The 23,801-nt window shown below is 40.8% G+C and overlaps 2 protein-coding genes across 6 annotated transcripts in view; one reads left to right on the plus strand and one right to left on the minus strand.

Moving 5' to 3' along the window:
* Positions 1–60: 60 nt before the first annotated feature.
* On the plus strand, positions 61–8,049 carry LOC135461999 (cell surface glycoprotein 1-like). 2 transcript variants are annotated; one of them, XM_064739319.1, is made up of 4 exons: positions 61–105; positions 3,165–3,423; positions 3,551–3,637; positions 4,751–8,049. In XM_064739319.1, exons 2-4 carry the CDS (start codon positions 3,237–3,239, stop codon positions 7,795–7,797), a joined length of 3,321 nt encoding a protein of 1,106 aa, XP_064595389.1. In that variant the 5' UTR covers positions 61–105; positions 3,165–3,236; the 3' UTR covers positions 7,798–8,049. The 2 variants fall into 2 exon arrangements, with proteins under 2 accessions (XP_064595389.1, XP_064595391.1); XM_064739321.1 differs by having other exon boundaries at positions 82–219.
* Positions 8,050–16,712: 8,663 nt separating this feature from the next.
* LOC135462001 (nephrin-like) overlaps positions 16,713–23,801 on the minus strand; it is an 82,526-nt gene continuing 75,437 nt past the window's right edge. The window contains exons 18-21 of one of the 4 annotated variants that reach the window (XM_064739324.1): positions 22,836–23,001; positions 22,274–22,470; positions 21,666–21,828; positions 16,713–19,099 (exon numbers count right to left, since the gene is read on the minus strand). In XM_064739324.1, the coding sequence (XP_064595394.1) occupies positions 18,996–19,099; positions 21,666–21,828; positions 22,274–22,470; positions 22,836–23,001 (630 nt within the window). In that variant the 3' untranslated portion in view covers positions 16,713–18,995. Of the gene's footprint in view, positions 19,100–21,665; positions 21,829–22,273; positions 22,471–22,835; positions 23,014–23,801 lie in introns of all 4 variants that reach the window. The other 3 variants (XM_064739325.1, XM_064739323.1, XM_064739326.1) reach the window with 3 other exon arrangements.

Raw genomic sequence — 23,801 nt, forward strand, 5'->3', positions numbered from 1 at the left:
CCGAATCATACACCAGCCCGACAGTTTGCCCTGACTGTCAGGTCGTTTGAACGCTCGGCGTTCTCCTGGTAACGCAAACCAAACATCATGGAGCGCCCGGAAAAGGTTAGTTGTGGAGCGTGTAATAAATATTCATGTATGATTTGCATGTCAAAGACATGGGAAAATAAGTGCATCTGTCTGACCTAAAACAGTCGGTTTCCTGGACACCAAGTGTCGGTAAATATTTTATTTATTTATTTATTTATTTGATTGGTGTTTTACGCCGCACTGAAGAATATTTAACTTATGCGTCGGCGGCCAGCATTATGGTGGGTGGAAACTGGGCAGAGCCCGGGGGGAAACTCACGACCATCTGCTGGTTGCTGGAAGACCTGTCGGTAAATAAATAAAGCTACTTGGGGCACTACTTGGTGACTTTGCCCATTTTTTTTAAATTCAAAGCTCATAACATTCCACCTGTCTAACTCCAAATAATCAGTTAATAATCCTAATGGTCAAGTCTACTTTAAGGCCAAATATAACATGTAGTTCATAACCCTTATCTTAGGTTGTTTTTTTTCTTAAATGTTGTGTGGGCAAAGCCACCCTGTAATGGGGAGATTGTGCCCGTCGTATACTTTTATTGCTAACTCTGACCACAAGAAGAAACTAGGTTGGCTTTGTCCATTTATTAACTTTTTAAAAACGGAGAAATACACAAATGAAAAAATAGTTTTACAATAAACTCTTCAACACAATCTTTTATCGAAATGAGATTATCCACACCTTCTCTTGATTTATTTATTTATTTATTTGATTGGTGTTTTACGCCGTACTCAAGAATATTTCACTTATACGACGGCGGTCAGCATTATGGAGGGTGGAAACCGGGCAGAGCCAGGGGGAAAATCACGACCATCCGCAGGCTGCTGACAGACCTTCCCACGTACACCTTCTCTTGAAGAAATTTGGATAGCTAATGCTGACAACATTTAACCTAACTTTGTGGACCATGAAACTATCAGTGGGCTCAGCCTGAGCCCAAAGGCATTCCCCAGTCGGCACGTAGGCCTACTTGTATATGCTTGACAGTGGTTTCTTCGTCTTCAGCAGAAAGCTTTGTTTGACCTCCAGCAGGTTTGAGATGAACTTTGGTATTTTATTGCTTAGTGTTCTCCTAGGTACAGAATATTTCTCAGCGGCAGCACGAATCGAAAAACTTCCATGCTCTACCTCAGCAATAGCTCTTGCAAGACACTCGTCTATGTAGCTTCTGCAATGTCTGGAACCAAGCTTTCTTGTGAACTCGTGCCATTACGAATTTGTAAAGAATTTATATTGAAATGAATTTTTCCTTTGTACCAATTAGGCATGAATCAAACATTCAGTCAAACACTCAATCTTAATTAACTTCAATGATCGATGTTATGTAAACATATTATATGTTCAGCACGAATATTTATGTGCAAGTGGGTAAAGTCATCCCAACTCGGTTCTTGATCCCTGGGCTGACTTTGCCCACCATTAGTTTAAATTTCTCCTCAGGGCTCCTACTAACTACAAACTCGTCTTACTCGTTCTAGAGCTCTTCTGCAATGATGCCATGTTCTAAAAACTTCATTCTGCATCTCATCAAATAACAGTAAAGCAGACCCTTGTCTGCCATAAAAGAAAGGTTAACCTCTATGAGGACTCCAAATAACACAAAATGAAGTAAAAAGCCAAATTTCTTACATGTCTCACTTGACACCAGGGACACATATTTGTAACTTTTTCACAGAAGATTGGCAATGTCACCCCAGTGGGCAAAGTCGCCTCAGTCTACGGTACTGTTTTAGAGTGTGAGCTAAGGACCCATTCAGAATGTTTTTCTTATATATTTATATGCCTCTGAGCATCTTTACCGCTTCGAAAATAAAAATAAAAAATACACGTAGGCTTACTTTCCTCAACTGGCCTAACATACCTGTAAGTTTGACATTCAACTTTTTTCTCGGCCTACGTGATTTTAAATTTCTTATTTCAAAAACATTTTGGAAATAAAGTTAGATGTGGCAACAAATGTTACAAATGTTGCGTTCTCTTTCGCAGAGCTGAAATAAAGTCATGTGAGGGCATTTCTGAGGTGGTCATCTTCACACCATCTAACGATGGCATCACTTAAAAGCTAATGTTTTGCAGCCTAAAACATAGCCGTATAGACGTTTTAATTGGTGACAGATACGTCAGAAATAATTACACCAATGTGGAGTTTGTAAAACTCCTTTCATATCGGTGTAAGAGTACTTATAAAACATGTGAAGTACACAAGCACTGCAACGTATCAGTAGAAAACGATGCGCTCTGCGGTCATTTGACCTTTGTTGCAGATCGTCCTTGTATTTATTTGCTTGGTGTTTTTCATCGTACTCAAGAATATTTCACTTATACAACGGCCAGCATTATTTATTTATTTACTACTGATGATTACATGCAGAAGGTATATATAGAAGACCATGCCAACCCGCGAGATTGCGCCATAGATCTCGTTTTCATTTTTTTCTGTTTAGCAAAAAGAAAAAGTCGCGATTTATCTCGCATCGCGACTTCAAAAGAGGCAATAGCGTTACAAGTATTCATACCCACCACTAAATATGCTAATGCCACGTAAACGGTCCATTTTCCAAATAAATTATGCTAAACACTCAAAAAAGTCCCAGAAGTCCGTTTAATCCATTCTCCAAGTGATGACAGGTAGCGAAATGAATCGATTGCTGATTACCGATTCATTCGTTATCAGGAAAAGACTCATTCATTATTGGGAGGGGAATAATCCGTTAGACCGACCAAAACGCTACCCGCCATCACTCAGAGAACGAATTTAACGAAATATTTTTTGTGTGTTTGTGTTTGTGTTCTGTTCATGGCTTTAGTTTACTTTTATAGCACTGCTGTAAATACAAACAGAAATCAAGGGGAGTATAATAGTGGGGATGTTTTTTAACAAAGGACACAGAACCTAGTAATATATCGGTAAATAAGTCCGGTATATTATTAGCAAAAGTCTTGGGAAGTAATTGTTTATATTCATGTATAAGGAAAGTGTCTGAGCTCGATAGGCATAGTTGTACAGGAGATTCTGATATTTGCAAGCGGGTTGATTGATTAGGTTTTTATTTATTTATTGGTTCGTTTGTTTCTAGGGAGGTCTATGTGTCAGGTAAAATCAAATGCAGATGACATAACCGCAGAGAGCAGCACTAGCGGTCCACGTAATGGATCGCAGAGGAAGACCAGTGAATGCCACGAATGGACGAAGCTGGAGACATTGGAGGAAAAATATCCCAAATGGCTTCATCAGATACATGGAGCGCATGAGCAGAGGGGTGGTCCGCTTCCAGCCTGAAAGCATCATTGAGTTTGCCGCACAGTATTTTGAAGAAAAACTTGTTGAAAGAAATGGTAAGATTTGGCACATCTCCTAGTTTTACCCATCACTATGTGATAGGTGTTGAGAAATATTTTCCACGTACCAGTATTCCTAATATTTCCTGCAATAAGACGTTATGCGTTTACTTTGGCGTTTCAGCGGAACTCAGCCAGTTGCCAGTGGTGTCGTACTTTCAGCAGATTTGTACAAAAACAGATCAAGGCAAGAAGACGGAATTGTCAGAAGGTAAACAGACCACGAACAGGCTTGTTGTATATTTGCTGTTCTGAGTTTTCCCCTTTTTTATACCAACTCGTCCTCTTCTTTTGGAATGAAATCTATTGTTTACAATCGCCATACAACGTCAATGTCTACCTAAGTTAGGGTACGATATGCAGAAGCTTTGTTTTGTTGAAGTATTTTTCACAAACATCCTCGAATTTTCCATGGTCAAAATTGTCTTTGTCGCACTGTATCAGAAGGCCAAGGGGTCGTCCATAAAGTCCGATCGTTCATGGGAGGAAGGGGCGTGCATCACCTACAAGGAGCGCTCAGGGGGAGGGGGGTCATCTATCGCTGTACGCAAGAAACAAAAAAACAAAAAAATGAAAATGTATGAATACGATACACTCTAGATTACTAATTAGTAATATTCGCCATGGGTTCTATGGCGACGTCCTGAACAAGATAGGTGTCGCTTATATTTGTCAGCAGCACGTGGTCCGTACGGCCTGTATAGTCGGGCTAAACTTTTCAGTCATGCCTGATATGAACTGGAAACGGTGCCAGACGCTGTTGAGAAAGACATTATATATATGAAGAAGGAGAAGTGCTATGACCATTGTCGAAAGCTTTGGAATGAATTGAGAAACAGCGATACACTTGATCAGGAGGCCCTTGAAAATCTTAAGCAGAGAGCAGTAGTTTTGTCAGTGCATTTGTAAGATCGTATGCCTTCAGTCCAGTATCACCTCACAAAGAGGCTTACATATAAAGTCCCCCATAAATTTACCACAAACCAGTCCAAACTACCTGTTAAACCTTCTGTTTTAGAAATTGAAATGTCCTTTTAGCTTGTTGGCGCATGCATATAGAAGGCGTATTCGCCCGTGTAAACAGGTCTTGATATAATACTACTGGTTGCGTCACTGTCTTTTGGTCGCTCTCTACATTTTATAGCATCAACGTACTACGTACATGGGGGCAAGACATTTTGTACAAGATAGGTACGGGGGGAGAACCGATATTTCAGACATATCACGTAAATGTAAGTCGTGATGTTAAGTCATAATGATTCATTCATCAGTGTAAGTAATTTAATCAAATGGTGCATTTATGCTTTGTTTTGTCTTTTCAAAGTCCAAGTTCAAGTTTGTGAGGAAAAAATTGACCTGAGGGATACTGAAGCAAATCAAACATCGAAGGTGCCGACTGAATCAAAGCCATCGCCACAAGTAGGCGAAACCTCTGGTAAACCAGAACCAACAATTCAAGCAGAGGATACCCCTGCCAAACCAGAAACAATAATTCAAGTAGAAGTAACACCTGCTGGATCAGAACCAACCACTCAACCGGGGGACACCCCTGCGGAATCAGAACCAACGACTCAAGGAGAGGACGTCCCTGCTGAATCAGAACCAACGACTCAAACAGAGGTGACACCTGCTGAATCAGAACCGACCACTCAACCGGGGGACGTCCCTGCTGAATCAGAACCAACGACTCATACAGAGGTGACACCTGCGGAATCAGAACCAACCACTCAACCGAGGGACACCCCTGCGGAATCAGAACCAACCACTCAAGGAGAGGACGTCCCTGCTGAATCAGAACCGACTCAAACAGAGGTGACACCTGCTGAATCAGAACCAACCACTCAACCGAGGGACATACCTGCGGAATCAGAACCAACGACTCAAGGAGAGGACGTCCCTGCTGAATCAGAACCAACGACTCAAACAGAGGTGACACCTGCTGAATCAGAACCAACCACTCAACCGGGGGACATCCCTGCGGAATCAGAACCAACGGCTCAAGGAGAGAACGTCCCTGCTGAATCAGAACCAACGACTCAAACAGAGGTGACACCTGCTGAATCAGAACCAACGACTCAAACAGAGGTGACACGTGCTGAATCAGAACCGACCACTCAACCGGGGGACACCCCTGTGGAATCAGAATCAACGACTCAAGCAAAAGACACCCCTGCTGAATCAGAACCGGCGACTCAAGCAGAGGACACCCCTGCGGAATCAGGACCGACTCAAGTCGAGGACACCCCTGCTGAATCAGAACCGGCGACTCAAGCAGAGGACACCCCTGCTGAATCAGGGCCAAGGACTCACGCAAAGGACACCCCTGCTGAATCAGAACCGGCGACTCAAGCCGAGCACACCCCTGCGGAATCAGAACTAACGTTTCAAGCAGAAGAGACTATAATTGAACCAGATTCAGTTGCTGAATCCGCAGTAGATACTCATCATGAAGACACGCTTGTTCAATTAGAATCGGATGCAGAGGAAACACCTGAAGAAGCAGAGGCATTCCCTGAACTTGAACAAACACCAGGGGAGACTAAATTACCTGTTCAGGGGGAAGAAATCCATACGGAAACAACACCATTCGCTGAACAAGAAGCAGCGAAAGAACAGAAAACCCCTGTAGATAAAAAACAAAGTTCTGAAAGAGACAAAACTACCAGTAAATCAAAAAAGGGCTTACCAAGAGAGGAAAGTCCCGTTGTGTCGGAACCAGTTGCCGAGCTGGAGAAAAAGCCAGCTGAATCAAAACTAGTTGTAAAAGAGCAGGAAACATCAGCACAATCAGAACTAGCCGCTCAAGAAGGTGAAACTGCCACGTCGGAATTGGATCCAGTTACTCAACCAGTGGAAACTCCAGTTGAATCAAAATCAACTAAAGGAGAGGAAACTTCTGTTGAACGCGAGCCAGAGAAGGTCTCAACTGAATCAGAACCACCCAGTCAACCAGTGGGAGCTCCTGAAGAATCAGAAGCCATTGTTCAACCAGAGGAAATTTCCACTGATTTGGAACATGTTGCTCAAACAGAGGAAGCACATGCTGAACCAGAACCTGCTCCAGATGAGCAGACCAAAGAAATCATAATCGAGCAGACAGAAGAAAGCCTCTCTGACTGGAATGAGAAAAGTTCAACCAAGGAACTTGCTGAGCACACAGAGGAAACCCCAACTGAGATGTCAGAGGAAGCTCCCTCTGAGCAGATAGTAGAAACAGCAGCTAAGCAGACAGAGAAAGCTTCTCTTCAACACACAGATGAAACTAAATTACCTGTTCAGGGGGAAGAAATCCATACGGAAACAACACCATCCGCTGAACAAGAAGCAGCGAAAGAACAGAAAACCCCTGTAGCTAAAAAACAAAGTTCTGAAAGAGACAAAACTCCTGGTAAATCAAAAAAGGGCTTACCAAGAGAGGAAAGTCCCGTTTTGTCGGAACCAGTTGCTGAGCTGGAGAAAAAGCCAGCTGAATCAAAACCAGTTGTTAAAGAGCAGGAAACACCAGTACAATCAGAACTAGCCACTCAAGAAGGTGAAACTGCCACGTCGGAATTGGATCCAGTTACTCAACCAGTGGAAACTCCAGTTGAATCAAAATCGACTAAAGGAGAGGAAACTTCTGTTGAACGCGAGCCAGAGAAGGTCTTAACTGAATCAGAACCACCCAGTCAACCAGTGGGAGCTCCTGAAGAATCAGAAGCCATTGTTCAACCAGAGGAAATTTCCACTGATTTGGAACATGTTGCTCAAACAGAGGAAGCACATGCTGAACCAGAACCTGCTCCAGATGAGCAGACCAAAGAAACCATAATCGAGCAGACAGAAGAAAGCCTCTCTGACTGGAATGAGAAAAGTTCAACCAAGGAACTTGCTGAGCACACAGAGGAGACCTCAACTGAGATGTCAGAGGAAACTCCAACTGAGCATATAGAAGAACCTCCAGCTGAGCAGACAGAAAGAAGTCCAAATGAACAGACACAGAAAACTCCAGCTGAACAGGCAGAAAAAGCTCAAGCTGAACAAACAGAGGAAACCCAACCTGAAAAGACAGAGGAAACTCCAGCTTCGCACAAGGAAGACTCTTCTCCAGAGAGAAGGGCGGAAACTCCTGCTGATCAGACTGAGGGAACTGCTGATGGAAATTCACAAGAAGACAGCTCTAATAATGCAGAGGAAATCTGGAAACATCCAGAGCAGACACCAGCAGAGCAACCCGAAGAAATCGCAGCGGGAGCTGTTGTTGAATCTAGGGAATCCAGGGGTGAACCTGAAGAAACACCTTTCTATTTATCAGTCTATTTAAGACCGAGCTTCTTATCCAGGGAAAACTTCAGGCTAGATGACGTCAACAACGACAGTAAGACAGGCTAATTCTAAAAGTATGTAATTTAAGTAGGGCTTATATCTTAAACACCCTTGCCAGTATATTTGAATGTTCTAGTATATCTACTGTAATAGCAAAAAACATAAAAACTGATGGAACACTCAAGCACAAAGCAGACTTGGGAGCAATAGGTAGGGCATGGCTATAATTCTTATCAATTGTGCTTTCGTGGTTAAATTGCACAAAAATTTGTAAATAATGACAACACGTTTATTTTTGAATAAAACAAAATAATTTTATTTTTGTGTTCATACGGCAACAATGAGTTATCATAGTTAGATATGCTTGTACCATGCAACACATTCGTCGATAACAGAGTAAATCGGAATGATTTATGTGTTTACACATGACGTATCAATCAGTGTGAGTGACATAATTAACCGAATACTGTCTCTTACTTATTGTAGGACTTTGAGGTAAACAGCTGCACTTATTTACGAAATAAGTTTACGGTAAGCCGCTTTATTGGCGTTGATAGGTAGACCTAACGGTGCGCCAGTGCAGATGTGATTTGGTGCACGATTAACGGTGCTTATGATGCTGAAGTAAAGATGGACATTTATTTTTTGCTGGACAAGAAAAATTGTTGATGATCAGTACACACCACGGCAGTCATATGAGTGAAACTGGAGTCACACCTATAGATTGAATTACAGAATTTGAGAATTACGTGTATTTCTGTATTTTTCTGGTCTTTCTCATGTTGCTGGAGTTTTCCCGTGTACATGGCAGGGCGAATGATTTGAGAGAATAAGAAAGACCAGCCTTATCAGGTGTGCTCTCTTCTTGTCGATCTTGAGTAGAATAACTAACGGAATTCAATTTCTGGCGGTGAGTATTTATTGCGGTAGTGGAAACTTAACACGATTGCCCGTGGTAAACTATCGACCTTTGGCTAGTTACTGACGAAAATTTCCGCCGATGACGTACAGACATACGCATACCACATTGGGGGAAGGCAAGTGGTCTTCATTGAACGTCAAACTGCACAAAAGGCCACACGAGCCTGATCACCGATGCGTTTAACGACCAAACAGCGAAAGAGGGGGAATATAAGAAAATGCACAAAGAGTGGGTTTGAACCTGCACATCATGTCCCCAAGTGATACAAAGATAACACCTTTACCACTCGACCAATTCACAACAGTTTTAGTCTGAAGGCGAGTATTCGATGTAAGCCGAATAACATTCGTGTATTTAAAGCTGTTATTGGTTAAGTGAGCAAATTCACTTTATTGCATGTCATTTTTTTCACGAAAAGATATTGAGTGCTACTATTTATTAAATAAAAACCTCTGTACTTACCTATTCCTATTTATCCTAGATTCTAAAACCTACAGCCTAGATTCTAATTGCATGTCGTGCGCGGAATAAGGGTGTAATGCGCCATCCACAGAGATAAAAACTGTTAACATCAGGTCGGTTTTCTTTGTTTACCTAGTCCACAATCCGGTCTGTCTGTTTTTTATTAGTCTATTTAAGAAGCATTTGGTACATGTCAGACTGAGCATATACCGAAGAAATTACAAGTATGTCGGGAAAGTAGAGGGGGAATGCGCATGTACAGCTTATCGAAGTTGACTTCCGGTCACGGAAACGACAGGAGTTGTATGCTTTGCATTCATTAAAATCAAATGTTTCTCTGCTTATACCGCACATAATTCATTTCTGTTTAAAATTTGACTTCAGGTGAATTCCATCACAGTGCAGAATACTTTAGTTGGTATGTGTTTTCGTCAACTACCTCAGCCCAAAACTCGATAATCATAAACTCCATTTCCAAACTATGATGCTAACTGACCTCAAACTGAATTGACTTTTCTTAGAACCAACACACCTGCATAGGATGACTAATAGTATAAGTTAAACATGTGTTATTATGTTTTCTTTATAAATCATTTTAATGGTTTTTATTAAGCGCCCTGGCGGTCTTGAAAGCCACACATTGGGCAATGTATCCATCAAGCCTTTAATGTTATAACTGTCAATGGTCATAGCGCGGAGTCGTACATGTATGTTATTGTAAATTAATTTTCCGTTTTCAGAAGCCGTTATTGCGTTTAGCTATATGATATGTCGCACTCACGTTGATTCCAATCAGCATATTAAAACTGCATAATCATAAATGGCGAGTCACCGAGCAGAACGGCCTGAAACAGCATGTCCATGTGGTCATTCTCCACCAGGGCTCTATCCATTTTCTTCCCACCATAATGCTGACAGGCGTCGTATGTGTGGAACATTCTTGTATACGGAAATCAAATAAAGAAAGAAATATGGCCATTCACACTGCAGGGCGCTTTGGAACAGCCAACCAACTTGACGGCATTTTAATTGTCCATATGGTCATTCACCAGACCGCTTTGGAACAACCCATACCCAAATTAATGTGAACAATGTACCTGTTCATATGATCTTCACCCAAACGCTTTGGAACAGCCCATTGGCAAACCAACGAGGATAATGTAACTGTTCATATGCTCATTCACCATACCGCTTTGGAACAACCCATAGGCAAACCATGGAGAATAATGTAACTGTTCATACAATCATTCACAAGAACGCTTTGGAACAGCCCATAGGCAAACCAACCAGGATAATGTAACGGTTCATATGACCATTCACAACAGCGCTTTGGAACAACCAATAGGCAAACCAACGAGGATAATGCAACTGTTCACACGGACATTCATCAGAACGCTTTGCCTCGTAGGCAAACCAACGAGGATAATGTGACTGTTCATATGCTCATTCACCAAAACACTTTGGAACAACCCATAGGCAAACCAACGAGGGTAATGTAGCTGTCCATATGGTCAATCACCACAGCGCTTTGGAACAGCCCTTAGGCAAACCAATGAAAGTAATGTATCTGTCCATATGATCATTCACCAAAACGCTTTGGACGGCGCATAGGCAAACCAACGAGGGTAATGTAGCTGTCCATATGGTCATTCACCACAGCGCTTTGGAACAGCCCATTTGCAAACCAATGCGGGTAATATAGCTTTCCATTTGCTCATCCATCAGAGCGCTTTGCAACAGCCCATAGGCAAATCAACGAGGGTAATATAACTGTCCATATGGTCATTCACCAAAACGCTTTGGAACAACCCATAGGCAAACCAACGAGGTCAATATAACTGTTCATACGATCATTCACCACAGCGCTTTGGAACAGCCCATAGGCAAACCAACGGGGGTAATGTAACTGTCCACATGGTCATTCACCAAAACGCTTTGGAACAACCCATAGGCAAACCAACGAGGTCAATATAACTGTCCATACGATCATTCACCACAGCGCTTTGGAACAACCCATAGGCAAACCAACCAGGATAATGTAACGGTTCATATGATCATTCACCAAAACGCTTTGGAACAGCCCATAGGCAAACCAGTGAGGATAACGTAGCTGTTCACACGGACATTCATTAGAACAATTTGGAACAACCAACGAGGAAAATGTAACTGTTCATTTGATCATTCACCAGACCGCTTTGGAACAACCCATAGGCAAACCAATGAGAATAATGTTACTGTTCACATGGATATTCATTAAAACAGTTTGGAACAGCCCATAGGCAAACCAACCAGGATAATGTAACTGTTCATATGCTCATTCATCAGAAAGCTTTGGAACAGCCCATGGGCAAAGCAACAAGGATTATGTAACTGTTCACACGGGCATTCATCAGAGAGCTTTGGAACAGCCCATAGGCAAACCAACGAGTATTATGTAACTGTTCATATGCTCATTCATCAGAGAGCTTTGGAACAGCCCATAGGCAAACCAACGAGGATTATGTAACTGTTCATATGCTCATTCATCAGAAAGCTTTGGAACAGCCCATAGGCAAACCAACGAGGATTATGTAACTGTTCATATGCTCATTCATCAGAAAGCTTTGGAACAGCCCATAGGCAAACCAACGAGGATTATGTAACTGTTCATATGCTCATTCATCAGAGAGCTTTGGAACAGCCCATAGGCAAACCAACGAGGATTATGTAACTGTTCATATGCTCAATCACCAGATCGCTTTGGAGCAACCCATAGGCAAACCAACGAGGGTAATATAACTGCCCATATGATCATTCACCAAAACGCTTTGGAACAACCCATGGGCAAACCAACGAGAGTAATATAACTGCTTATATGCTCATTCAACAAACCACTCTGAAGCACCTCATACACATGAAGTCAGTTTACGAGGTCATTGTAACTGTCCATGTGATAATTCGCCAGAGCAACCGAAACGCAAACCAACGGTTCACAGTCATTCATTCATTTTAAAACAACCAAAATTTGTATATGAACGGGAAAGAGTCAATTAGTTGGATAAATTTCACCAAACAAACTGTGTTCAAAGTAGTGGTGTTAAAACTTCAATTTACACAGCATATACATGAGACGTTAAAATTCATCGGATCTACTTATTTTGGAAGCCAGTATACCTTCTCTCTAGGATGATATTATAACTGTCTATAGCTATTAAGTTCAGATGCTATACTGGTCCCAGTGTACTATGGCCAAAGAGTGTCATTTTTAAAGAGGTAGGTCACATTTTCAGAACTTCTTGAAGCCAGCTTGCAGATCCTCGGCGCCTTTAGAAATAATATTCCAGGAAAAAAACGTACTTTTCCCTGGTTAATTCACTTAAGGCTCTACATGTTTCTGTCAAATATCTTTTTGTAAAACACGTTCCTTCTTAACATTTTCAAATGCAAGTCACTCTGACCAGAACAAGCCAAGCCGTTTTGCAGTGTGTTAGTATTCACAGTTCTGGGGAGAACAATCAGACTAAAACTGTTCACGTACATGTAATAACACAGAAGAGCTATCTGAGTCTGTATAGTTACTCACCGGGATGCCGTCAGTGAAACAGTTCATTGTCACAACTTGATTTTAAGAAAATTCCATTTTTCCAAGCTTTGAAACAGCACGTTTGACAACCAAGAGACCTTTAGTTAAAAGTTACATGTTACCTGTAACTTCAAATCTGAATTAGTTTACCTATTCTAACTTAAAGTTGCAAGTTAAGCTTTTAGCTTTTATCTAAATGCCTCCAATGAACCACAGAAAATATCCATAACTAAACAGGAAGTATTGTAAGGTGCATGACTACATGTAGATTGTGATCAGATTTTGTCAGATAAGTTATAAACTGTCCCCTGCCATTGTTGAGCTAGTCCTTGGCTACCCTGTATATACTCTATATACCGTCTTTATATAAAAGTCAATAAACTGTGTTGAAAACAAATCAAAGGCAAAAACAGCTGATCGGCAGCAGAGAAATATCGCAGGTTCCAACATTAAAATACGTTGGTAGATGTGCTGTTGCCCGGAACGATTTCTCCACAGAGGTCTGTAACACCTCATATGTCCCAAGGGAAGCTTTTAGACAGCCAAAAATATTACTGTACACAAAGCAAATTAATTTCCTCCAAACGGTTAAGAACGCATATCCGGTTATCTAAGATTATGAGCTTCTGGGTCTTGGCTTCCCCTGCACCCTCTCCTGATGTGTTGTAAACGGTCGGACCCCCCCCCCCCCCCCTCCCCCCCACAACCATCTGTCTCCACTAGATCCGCTTTGCCTTGTAACAGATGCCGCCAAAATGTCACAGCGTTTTTTAACATGTAACATGCGAATCAGATGATAGGTAGTACAAGACCATGGCAAATAGTATAAACAAAATCAAAACCAGTCATGTGTTTGGGAAAATATTTATTTTACAGTGTGATCATATATATTTATGTACAAGAACCTGTCATAAAATGATTATATGTATTGATATAGATGTGATTAATGACTAGAGATCTATTAGCCTTCACCACCGAGCAAATGGCCTGCTTTACACAGAATTGAACACTCAACAGGAAGCTGCACATGACTGGCACACCTATTTTCTTTATGAACATCTCTCTAGGTCTAAACCCTTGCACACTCCTAGCAACAGAAGTAGATTCAGACAAACATAGACGACATACTGGAAAAGCTTCCAATAATGAGTAGTATTTACAAAGAATATGCCACATGGATGCTAAAAAGCTGCTTCTGGCTTTAGACAAGGATCATTCTTGGGCCAGGTGAGTACAACACTAATCACATAGTCAACAGCATATCAGGTACTCCTGTAGTTTTTGACATAAGCAGCACACCCATATGGTAGAAAGAATCCTGTCTGGATTCTCACCTTATTGCTGGTAATCTCGTTGTATCTACATGTATAAACAGAGTAAAAGCCGTTGGCTCTGACTTGACATTTTCCTGAGTATGCCAGCCAATGATACATAACAGCCTTTCAAAATGTAGTACACTTTACTGGTGTGCCAACAATTATACAGACCATTTCATTATGTGAAAAGTTTTCACACCACTGCAGATTTGTATATCACTGGCACTTCACTTAAAAGAAGCAAATTTGTTTATTCTTCAGCCTTTGAGAGAAATGACAGTGAGCAGAATGCACAAACACTGCATAATACACTGATAACATCTACAATAAATCATACAGGTTTTTTTCATGTGAGATTCTCCTGTTAATGTACATTACAAACACACTGTACACCCTTAAAGCTTTTCACAACAAGATGGTCTGCAAACCAATATATTAAATGACGGTAAATTTTACAAAAATTGTTTCACTTCTTTTTTATAGCTAACAGATCTAGTTCCTGAAACTATCGATTTGGTAAAACTAAATGCAGGCCAATAAAGTAACTGAAAATATAAGTGTTACCTCAACAAATAATTTATGGTGCATGTTTGATACACACAGAATCAAATGAAAAAAGGATGTGTAACGATGCCTAACCTTACAGCTGGAATAACTAACAGAAGTGTAAGAAAAGGTACCATACTCTTTTCACATAAGCCAACAGACTGCTGAATGCCAAAGAAAGAAGCTAGAGAAACCTGGCTTTCATATGACTGAAAGCAAATCTACACAGTGAAAACCACATTTGTCTTCATCACCCATAATGCTGAACTTGTGACCCATGAGCCCGGTGGACTTGAGAGAGAGCACACTAGATTGGGTATCAACAGTTATATATATATATATATATATATATATATATATATATATATATATATATATATATTGTAACACTTGAGGTTATAAGTTAACCATTTACAATATAATACTATTGGCATTCTAAACAATTATGTCACAGAAGCCCTATTAAGATGTTCTTCAAAAGAAGTATGCCATGATACTGTAGCTCTATATCACAACCATGCAGCAAATATTTGTCAAAGAAGTTACAATCTGAAAAAAATTAATATTTTAACATTTTCAAATGATAATGCTTATTAAAATTTTGATCATATTTTGAAAAACAGCACAGGCCTGTATTCTTCTAAGACACACTTACTCCACTCAGATTCCAAAATAAAGCAGGGACAAAACAGCAGCTACCACATGTGTACATAGGTTTTAGCTAAAAAAAAACATCTAAAAGACAAAATGTTGTGATTTCATAAAAATTACACCAGGGTTTGCAAACATAATGACAACACCTTGATATTATGCTGAATAGGTCCTGAAGTTCCTGAATGAACAAGTTACCAAAACATGTATCTGGTTATAATATCCATGTATGTGTGTTTGAAGCCTACAGGAAAATCATCACAACCAACAGACAACAGTAATTCAGTACCCTAGATAAGCAGGTTGACAAAATCGTTGTGCTAACCCACTTAACCTGTGGTATATTATAACAGAGACTTACACTTAACCTATGTAAAACACAACGTATAAATTGGATTTGGCACGTAATTCCTACACAACCATGCACCACACGATACACACTAAAAATGTACAAATCTTCAACATGGTACTGATATTAAAAAAACGCAAACATCATGTTAATCTACCACAGCTAAAAAGCAATCTGTTGTCATGTTTACATGTATGTACAGTTTTGGAGGTAACTAATAATACATAAATGACTCGTGATATGTATTACTGCTCATATACACTGCTGTACATGATGGATGTTCACAAGTTTTACATTCAAGACTTTTAAATAACAGTTCACCTGAAATTGGCCACTGGGTGGGGATAATCTTACAAAACCAGTCAAACATTTAAATACACACATTAGCTTGTATTCCACAGTGAACAGGTCAAGCAAACTGTCAGCATTCATGCAAACCACACAAATACAGCACACTTTAACTGCACATACATATATGAATGTATATTTTAGAACACACTGTAACAATATATTCAGCACTTGTCTAACCATGGAGGTAAAATACACTCATATCAATGTTGGTGAAAATTACTTACACAGCACTTCTTTCTGAAGTTTAACCATGTCGCCACCTTTTACTGTAAAATTCACTTTGCCCTTAACAGAACAATTTGGCCAGTCAAATCCATTTCGATCACTTGCACTCTTCCACATTTCTTATCACTTATAGAATGTACTTGATCCATGCAAAAAGCTAACAAACTTCTAACACATGGTCGTACTCACATCTTCTTTCCACTTACCATACTTTAACTATCCACAGAACATATCAACGGACACAACACACACTCCATTACAACACGTTAACCACTGACATTAAACCGTTCACACTAATTCCATTCACAGAAAGAACTTCATCCATTCAAAAATCATACCAATACCTACATTTAGATATCTTTCTCAGAGTTCTTTCTTCAGTGACAAAGACTCAACCATTCATGCTGTAACAGAGACACACACACTCAACCAGTCATGCTGTAACCAGTAACACAGACACACGCACCCAATCATTCATACTGTAACCAGTAACAGAGACAAACACATTCAATCTTTCTCGCTGTAACCAGTAACAGAGACAAATACATTCAATCATTCACGCTGTAACCAGTAACAGAGACAAACACATTCAATCATATCACCGATTTCATGGCCAAAATGTTTCAGATCCATCTCAAACCAATTCCAAACTAAACACAATCCTGGGAGTCACTTCTCCATTATACTTGTCAGGTTCACACTGTATCAAAAACCTATGATCAGTTGCCACTTTAAGGCTCGCACATACACTTACGAGTAGTTAGGACAGCCTGCAAACCAAAAATTGTTGAGGACTGTCACAATCCTGGATTGAGGCTGCAACAATTAAGTAGTGCAGGATCTTGGTACATTTTGATGAATCTGAAAATATGGATAGTTATCAATTCCAATTAGTCAGCTCAGCATTGAATGGACAGTGCAAACAATCATATATAAACTTTCGTCAATTTCAATCTGTGTAAATCAGCCATTACTGACAACAAAGAAAAGATCACAGCGAACCACACACCAGTAGGTCATAAGTAGCTTTTGTGCAACTGGGCCTTTACTTAATGAGAATGGTGGCAAGAACTGGTTACTTTTGGTGATGCAACTGAGATATGAGATTGTCATGATGCAATATAAGCTGATTTATGATTCCAATGTATAGAATGACTCTAAAAGAAATGCTGCATCCAGACCACCATCTTGTCCCCCAAATCTGCAAACTCCTAAAAACACCTTCTTCTTCAATGCTGGGATAATGTAAACCAGACACCAGTCACAATCTGAGACTTCTTACTGCACAGACTTCTATACAGATATGATTGCCATACTCTGGGACCCAATAGGTATCAATAGGCTGCACATACCCACTGTCCTCTTATAGCTTAAACTGAAAAGCATTCAATAGTTTATACCACAACAGGAGATTTTTACTTGTCTTTTGATATGCTTCATATACATGTACGTGCATGCTATATATATTATATAATAGTTATAATACATAATATTCCAACATGGCAGGTGATCACAAACCTGACTGTTCTTTTCAAATTAAACAACATTTTAACTGGCAAATGAACACAAACAAACTACTGCTGGCAATTCAATGGGGACTGAAGCCACATGCTTAAGTCAACAAACAGTACCTGCACATGTAGACGGCTTCTAGAAGAACTCAGTATAGAGCCGATTCTAAGTGGAACTACAGTCATATCAATATGAACCTTATGCATTTTATCAAAACTGACACGACATCAGGATGCCCTAGACATAACAGTCCAGTGTCCACATCAACACAGTTGCCTAGTATTCTACCAAGCAAAATTATGCCACAGGAGTAGAGAAATACAAAGAAGGATTGTAGAAAGGACCAGAAGGTTTTCTGGATTCTACAGCAGAGCAGTCCTTCAGTTTATCAGCACCAAAATATTATTATATGTGACCCAGTAAAAGTTTGTTTTGCCTCCTGTTTACAGTTTGCTAGCTGCCTACAGTTGTAAACAAACAGCGACTACTTATGACACTTGGCTCAGCAAAGTTCTCTATGCCAACTTCTAGGCCCCCATCACATCAACACAGTATTGCAGGCCAGTCTCTGGTATCTCAGACAAACAGGTGCAATGAAGTGTTAGGCACAACACAGCCCATCCCTGTGACACAGGTCAGGCGCATAGCTACACCCCCCTGAATTCTCCATCCTCATGGCAGAGGCTAATACGTGCCAAATGTACTTTCGCCCTCACTTTTTGAAATAGGATTATCAATCCTGAATCTTTTCACCTAATGTCTATAGGAAATCCGCTCTTCACTGCTGTGGGCAGCTCTTGGCCAGAGGGGTCACCATCAGCTCCTCACCCCAACATATACACTAGACCCTTGGGAAGAAGAGGGAGTTATTTCTGACAGCTGATCTAAACCCAGTCACATCACTGCACAGACTGGGACCCTGTATGTCCCACATCAACACTCTAGATACTGTACACAGATCACAGCTGCTCCCACTGTCTACATCCTACACACATCCTGCTAATCTGGCATCAGCACAGCCATTGTCTATATATGATACAGCTGTTCAGTGTCAGTGTTTTGATCGAGTCCCACACACATCCTCACAATTTGGCATTGGCACAGTCATTGTCTATATGGTGCAGCTCTTCACAGTCAGTGCTTAGATCCAGTCTCATTCACATCCTTCTAATCTGGTATCGGCACAGCCATTGTCTATATGGTACAGCTGTTCACAGTCAGTGTTTAGGTCTTGTCCCATACACAGCCTTCCAATCTGACATTGGCACAGCCACTGTCTATCTGGTACAGCTGTTCACAGTCAGTGTTTAGATCTTGTCCAATACACATCCTCCCAACTAACATTGGCAAAGTCATCGTCTATCTTAACTACACCAGATGTCCCCTCACATCCACTTTTCCTCGCGGACTTGTACTTCTTTGGGGATTCGGACCTTCATACGTCGGGTTTGACATCGAGTTCACCAGGCTTCCTACAGACAACAGAACAAAATGAACTACAGTTATGAATTGAAACAGATTGTACAAAAGTTTAAAGAAACAGTTACTATAGCTTTCCAGCCGATTTCACATCCACAGCATGTGATGACAACAAATAGCTACCTAAATATAAATTACAGCAATGGCAAGAAGCTACAAGCAAGAGATTAGAGTTCATCTGAATCCTAGCCAAATATTCCACATCCATCATGGCTGTGTCACATGTGGATGGTTTGGCCATCATGGTACCATCATTCTGCCATCCTCATCAGAATTCAGTGTTTATGCTGTGTTTGTTACAAACTTATTTATGGCAAGTATTTTTTCCTATATGACAATTTCCCTTACCGATGTTTGTAGTCTATTATGTAATCTGACTATTATGTATGTATAAACACAGCATAGATAATACAATGTACATTTTAAACTTATCGCTTGTACAAACAGGGAAGATCAGCAAATGATGCTGTGATGTCATCATTACCTTCAGTAAATAATCTGCAGACATCTAAATAGTTACATTGTTGTACAGTTTTCACACTGACTCTCTCCAAGAACATACCCATGCAACAGTTATGTTGATGTCGTTAAATCATGTGGTAAAGTGTTATTCGGATCGTTCAGCCATGATGGTACAGTAAGGCTCAGACTAAAAGTCAATTGTTTACTGCTGGTATTGCGATCCGATATACTGAATAACGCTCCACTGGCACGTGACAAACCCTCTACTGGGCTGTGTCGGAGACCTGCTGAGGTGTGCAGGATTATCGTCGGAAGGTGTGAATATAGTTCCATCTACAGACACATTCTTGTTTGCAAGCGAAAGTTCAGCCAGTGTTTCAGCTATTTGAATACATACTAGCTGTGAAAAGCAGAAAGTTTATCTTGCAATATGTAACCTACCTCTGCACAACAAAATCAACTTGATTACAGGGAGTAAATATGCGATCAAATCATCGAACGCAGATAATTGTTCGCTTCCAAGTTACTCCCACAACAAGAAAAACCTTGTACAGAAGAAATGAAAGTTATCTGTCCACCTTATGGGAGATGAAGACTGAGCTAGTTTTAGCAGTCATGGTGATCCATTACAAATCTTGCTTGAACTCACTCATAAATCACTACTTAAAAGATTGCCACTTTGCGATCAAAAACACACACAGCAGATGTCCTACTTCAATTTCATGTATTGTGTTAGTCCTTCAAAAATCTTTTAAATCATTCTAACAAAGAACTATATTTTCCATCAACAACTTCCCACAGCCAGCGTGTAGGCCTTCTAATGCTTAGCAACATGTGTGTGATAAGTCACAGTGGACAGATATCTGACTCTGCAGGCAACTGTCTACAAACTCTCTAAAAGACCTCCAGGATCGCGCTAATCTCCTGCCTGGTTTTGACTTTTAGCCTGTGCTGTACTGTACCACGGTGGTGCAATGATACTTGGATTCTGTCTGGATTGTGTGTCCATCATACATGACCAATGGCATGTGATCTGACCATGGTGGGCCCAACATACGTTACCAATGGGACATGATCTGACCATGGTGGGCCCAAGATATGTTACCAATGGGACATGATCTGACCATGGTGGGCCCATCATACATTACCAATGGGACATGATCTGACCATGGTGGGCCCAACATACGTTACCAATGGGACATGATCTGACCATGGTGGGCCAATCATACGTTTCCAATGGGACATGATCTGACCATGGTGGGCCCAACATACGTTACCAATGGGACATGATCTGACCATGGTGGGCCCATCATACGTTACCAATGGGACATGATCTGACCATGGTGGGCCCAAGATATGTTACCAATGGGACAAGATCTGACCATGGTGGGCCCATTATACGTTACCAATGGGACATGATCTGACCATGGTGGGCCCAACATACATTACCAATGGGACATGATCTGACCATGGTGGGCCCAACATAGGTCGATCGTGGAGCCATGATATGTGTAGGATATTCAGCTGGAATGTGGCTGTACTGTGGATCATACTGTTTGTAATGACTAAACATTAATAGGTTGATGTTATATTCAGAGTGAGCTACTCAGAATGACATATTAGTAACTTACAAATTTAAACATACGGCAATTATAGTATACTACATCAACAATTGTATCAAAGGGTCAATTGTGAAAACCATGTTTCAAAATCAAACAAGAATTACTGACAACGGTTTCACACAAAAGGCATATTACACTCTTCAAAAGACTTTAAAATGCCTGTGCACAAAAAGTTACCAATGCATGTGGTGACAAAAGACTTCTACCCACTAAATGCAGCTGTGAAGAGAAGTGCTAAAATACCGATGACGAAACATGCATCTCAGGGTATGATTTGCTACGGGGAATACGTGCAGGTGAGATAAGACACACATGTACAGGTGCTGACTTAAACCTGATGAGAGGGGTAACACATACATCTACGTGGTAGGTATAATGAGCTACACATATGTGACCATGATGGTGACTCGATCAGTGACAGTGCACCAGCACTCTCACGTAGGTGCCAGCTGCCTGGCCCAGTAGGGAGACCTACCTGGAGGGGGGCCATAGCGTGGGGGCATCTCCTGTGGGGAGTAGTTCCGTGCGGGGACTGGGGGGATATCCGCGGCCCCACGACTTGAAGAACGTATGGGTGGGGGAGGGGGATTTTTACTGGAGTTCCTACTGGCTGGCCGGTCAGCATCTACATTTAGGCTCTGAAAAGTGAAGGGAACTTCAGGTAATCATCTACGTGTATTGTCTTGCCTAGCAATACACATGCAGGTAACAAACTCAACTGGGGCTATACATCCACATACATGTATACAAGCAGGGTAACTAAGGGCTCACATAAAACTGTAGACAGGTGTAGTCTGCCTTAGCTAGAAACAAACAAACAAAAAAAAAACCCTAAAAAAACAAAACCAAGTTGTGAACTGAAAATCAGTATATACACTGGAATGGCTACCTTAATTCTGTGCACTGATGACATTCCCGTCCATGCTATGGTCATTGTGTTGTGTACAGTCTATAATAAAACTACGTGAATCTAGGGAGAAGGAACAAATAAAATGAAACAGAAGTCAAATACCCCCCCCCCCCCCCAAAAAAAAAAAACAAAAGCAAAGAAACAAAAAGTCACAAAAAAAGAAGTACACATACATTTGCATTCAGGACCCATGGTCCTACCTTGGGCCTGGTGTCTTCTCGACCAATCACATTGCCAGCAGGGTCGTACACAATCCCAGACCGACTCTTATGTCGGATCTGGTCATTATATGGAATCTCTCCCCGTGGCGGGCCATCAAACGTGCTATTGCCTTTTCTAACTGGTGTTGCTGATCTGTATGTGTTACGATCTGAAAAGAAATAACAGTATAATCTTGACTAGGATACATCAGCTTCATTCAATAGGAGCTCAGGGATAAATCCAAGGGCTTTTTGGTGCTACCTACATGTCAAATCTAAGACTACCTTCCAGACAAGATGGTGGTTTGATCTGATTATTAATTCATGTCTTCTGTCTCCCATCTGGCCCTAGAGAGAGGTGCATGTAGCACCTAACATCACAGAAAATACCCACAATAATGCATCATGCAAACTTATGCCGAATTTATGCAAGTTGCATAATTTTCCGAAGCGCTAATATAGGGGCACATCCGCAGTGTTTACCTAGCTATTTCCTCAGAAATTTCCACCCAAATGCCCGCAGTTGGTCACTCACCTTCAGATCTCCATGGTGACTTCCTGTCACTGTCGTCCAGGTAAGTGGTCTGAGACGAGGGGTATTTCCGCTGATGAGACAGTCGCGGCGAGTCATGTCGTGACGGCGTGTATGGCCGACCAGAGTAATCATGGGGAGGTAAAAACACACGTTTGACATCATCGTCCTGTAACGAGCACTGAAAGGTAAGTAAGAAAATACCCCACAAAGATAAAAGGTCAGCATGCAGCATGCATCAGGTTAGTAGTCTAACAGCACAGGGGAATCAGCTGACACAAAGATAAAGCAAACAGGAAGCAGACATACATGTATACCACGGCTTTCTCGGCTGGGTATATAAGGAAAATATTTGCAAAGGGCATTTAATGTACACAAACTTTAACATATTTGTTATATCCGGTTTCTTCCAGGCTTGAATCCAAGTCTCAAGCTGAACACAGCAGTTTATCAAGTTTGTTTACATCGACTAACACCCGGAATTCAAAATACGGGACATGCAGTGTAAAAACGGTTCAAGGTGAAGATAAGGAATTCTCCAGTTGGGTTAGGTTATTCAATGGAGTCTATGAAGCAAATCTCCGCACAAGGATAACATTCAGAGCGTGAACATTTTTGTAAGAATAAAAAGCTGTGACATTAAGCAATTGTGGCACTACACATAATATTATATTCAGAGATGTGAAAAAAAAAAACACAACAAACTGAATTAGATTGATTATAAAAAAGCCTGTATAACACTACTACATACGCATGATATACATGTAATTCAAGACATTTGGATAAACATGCATTATTATATATGATGAGAAACAAAAGGTCATCTTCCAGGTTAAGAACTCAAATGTACTGTAAATGTCAGTCTGAGTCTGTAAATGTATCAACCACAAAAAAAAATTTCCAATTTAATGTAAATAATTTCAAAAATGTTGAGAACGTAGACAGTTAATTCTGCACACATACTTCATT

The sequence above is a fragment of the Liolophura sinensis genome, chromosome 1 (assembly GCF_032854445.1).
Source record: "Liolophura sinensis isolate JHLJ2023 chromosome 1, CUHK_Ljap_v2, whole genome shotgun sequence".
Classification (NCBI taxonomy): Eukaryota; Metazoa; Mollusca; class Polyplacophora; order Chitonida; family Chitonidae; genus Liolophura; species Liolophura sinensis.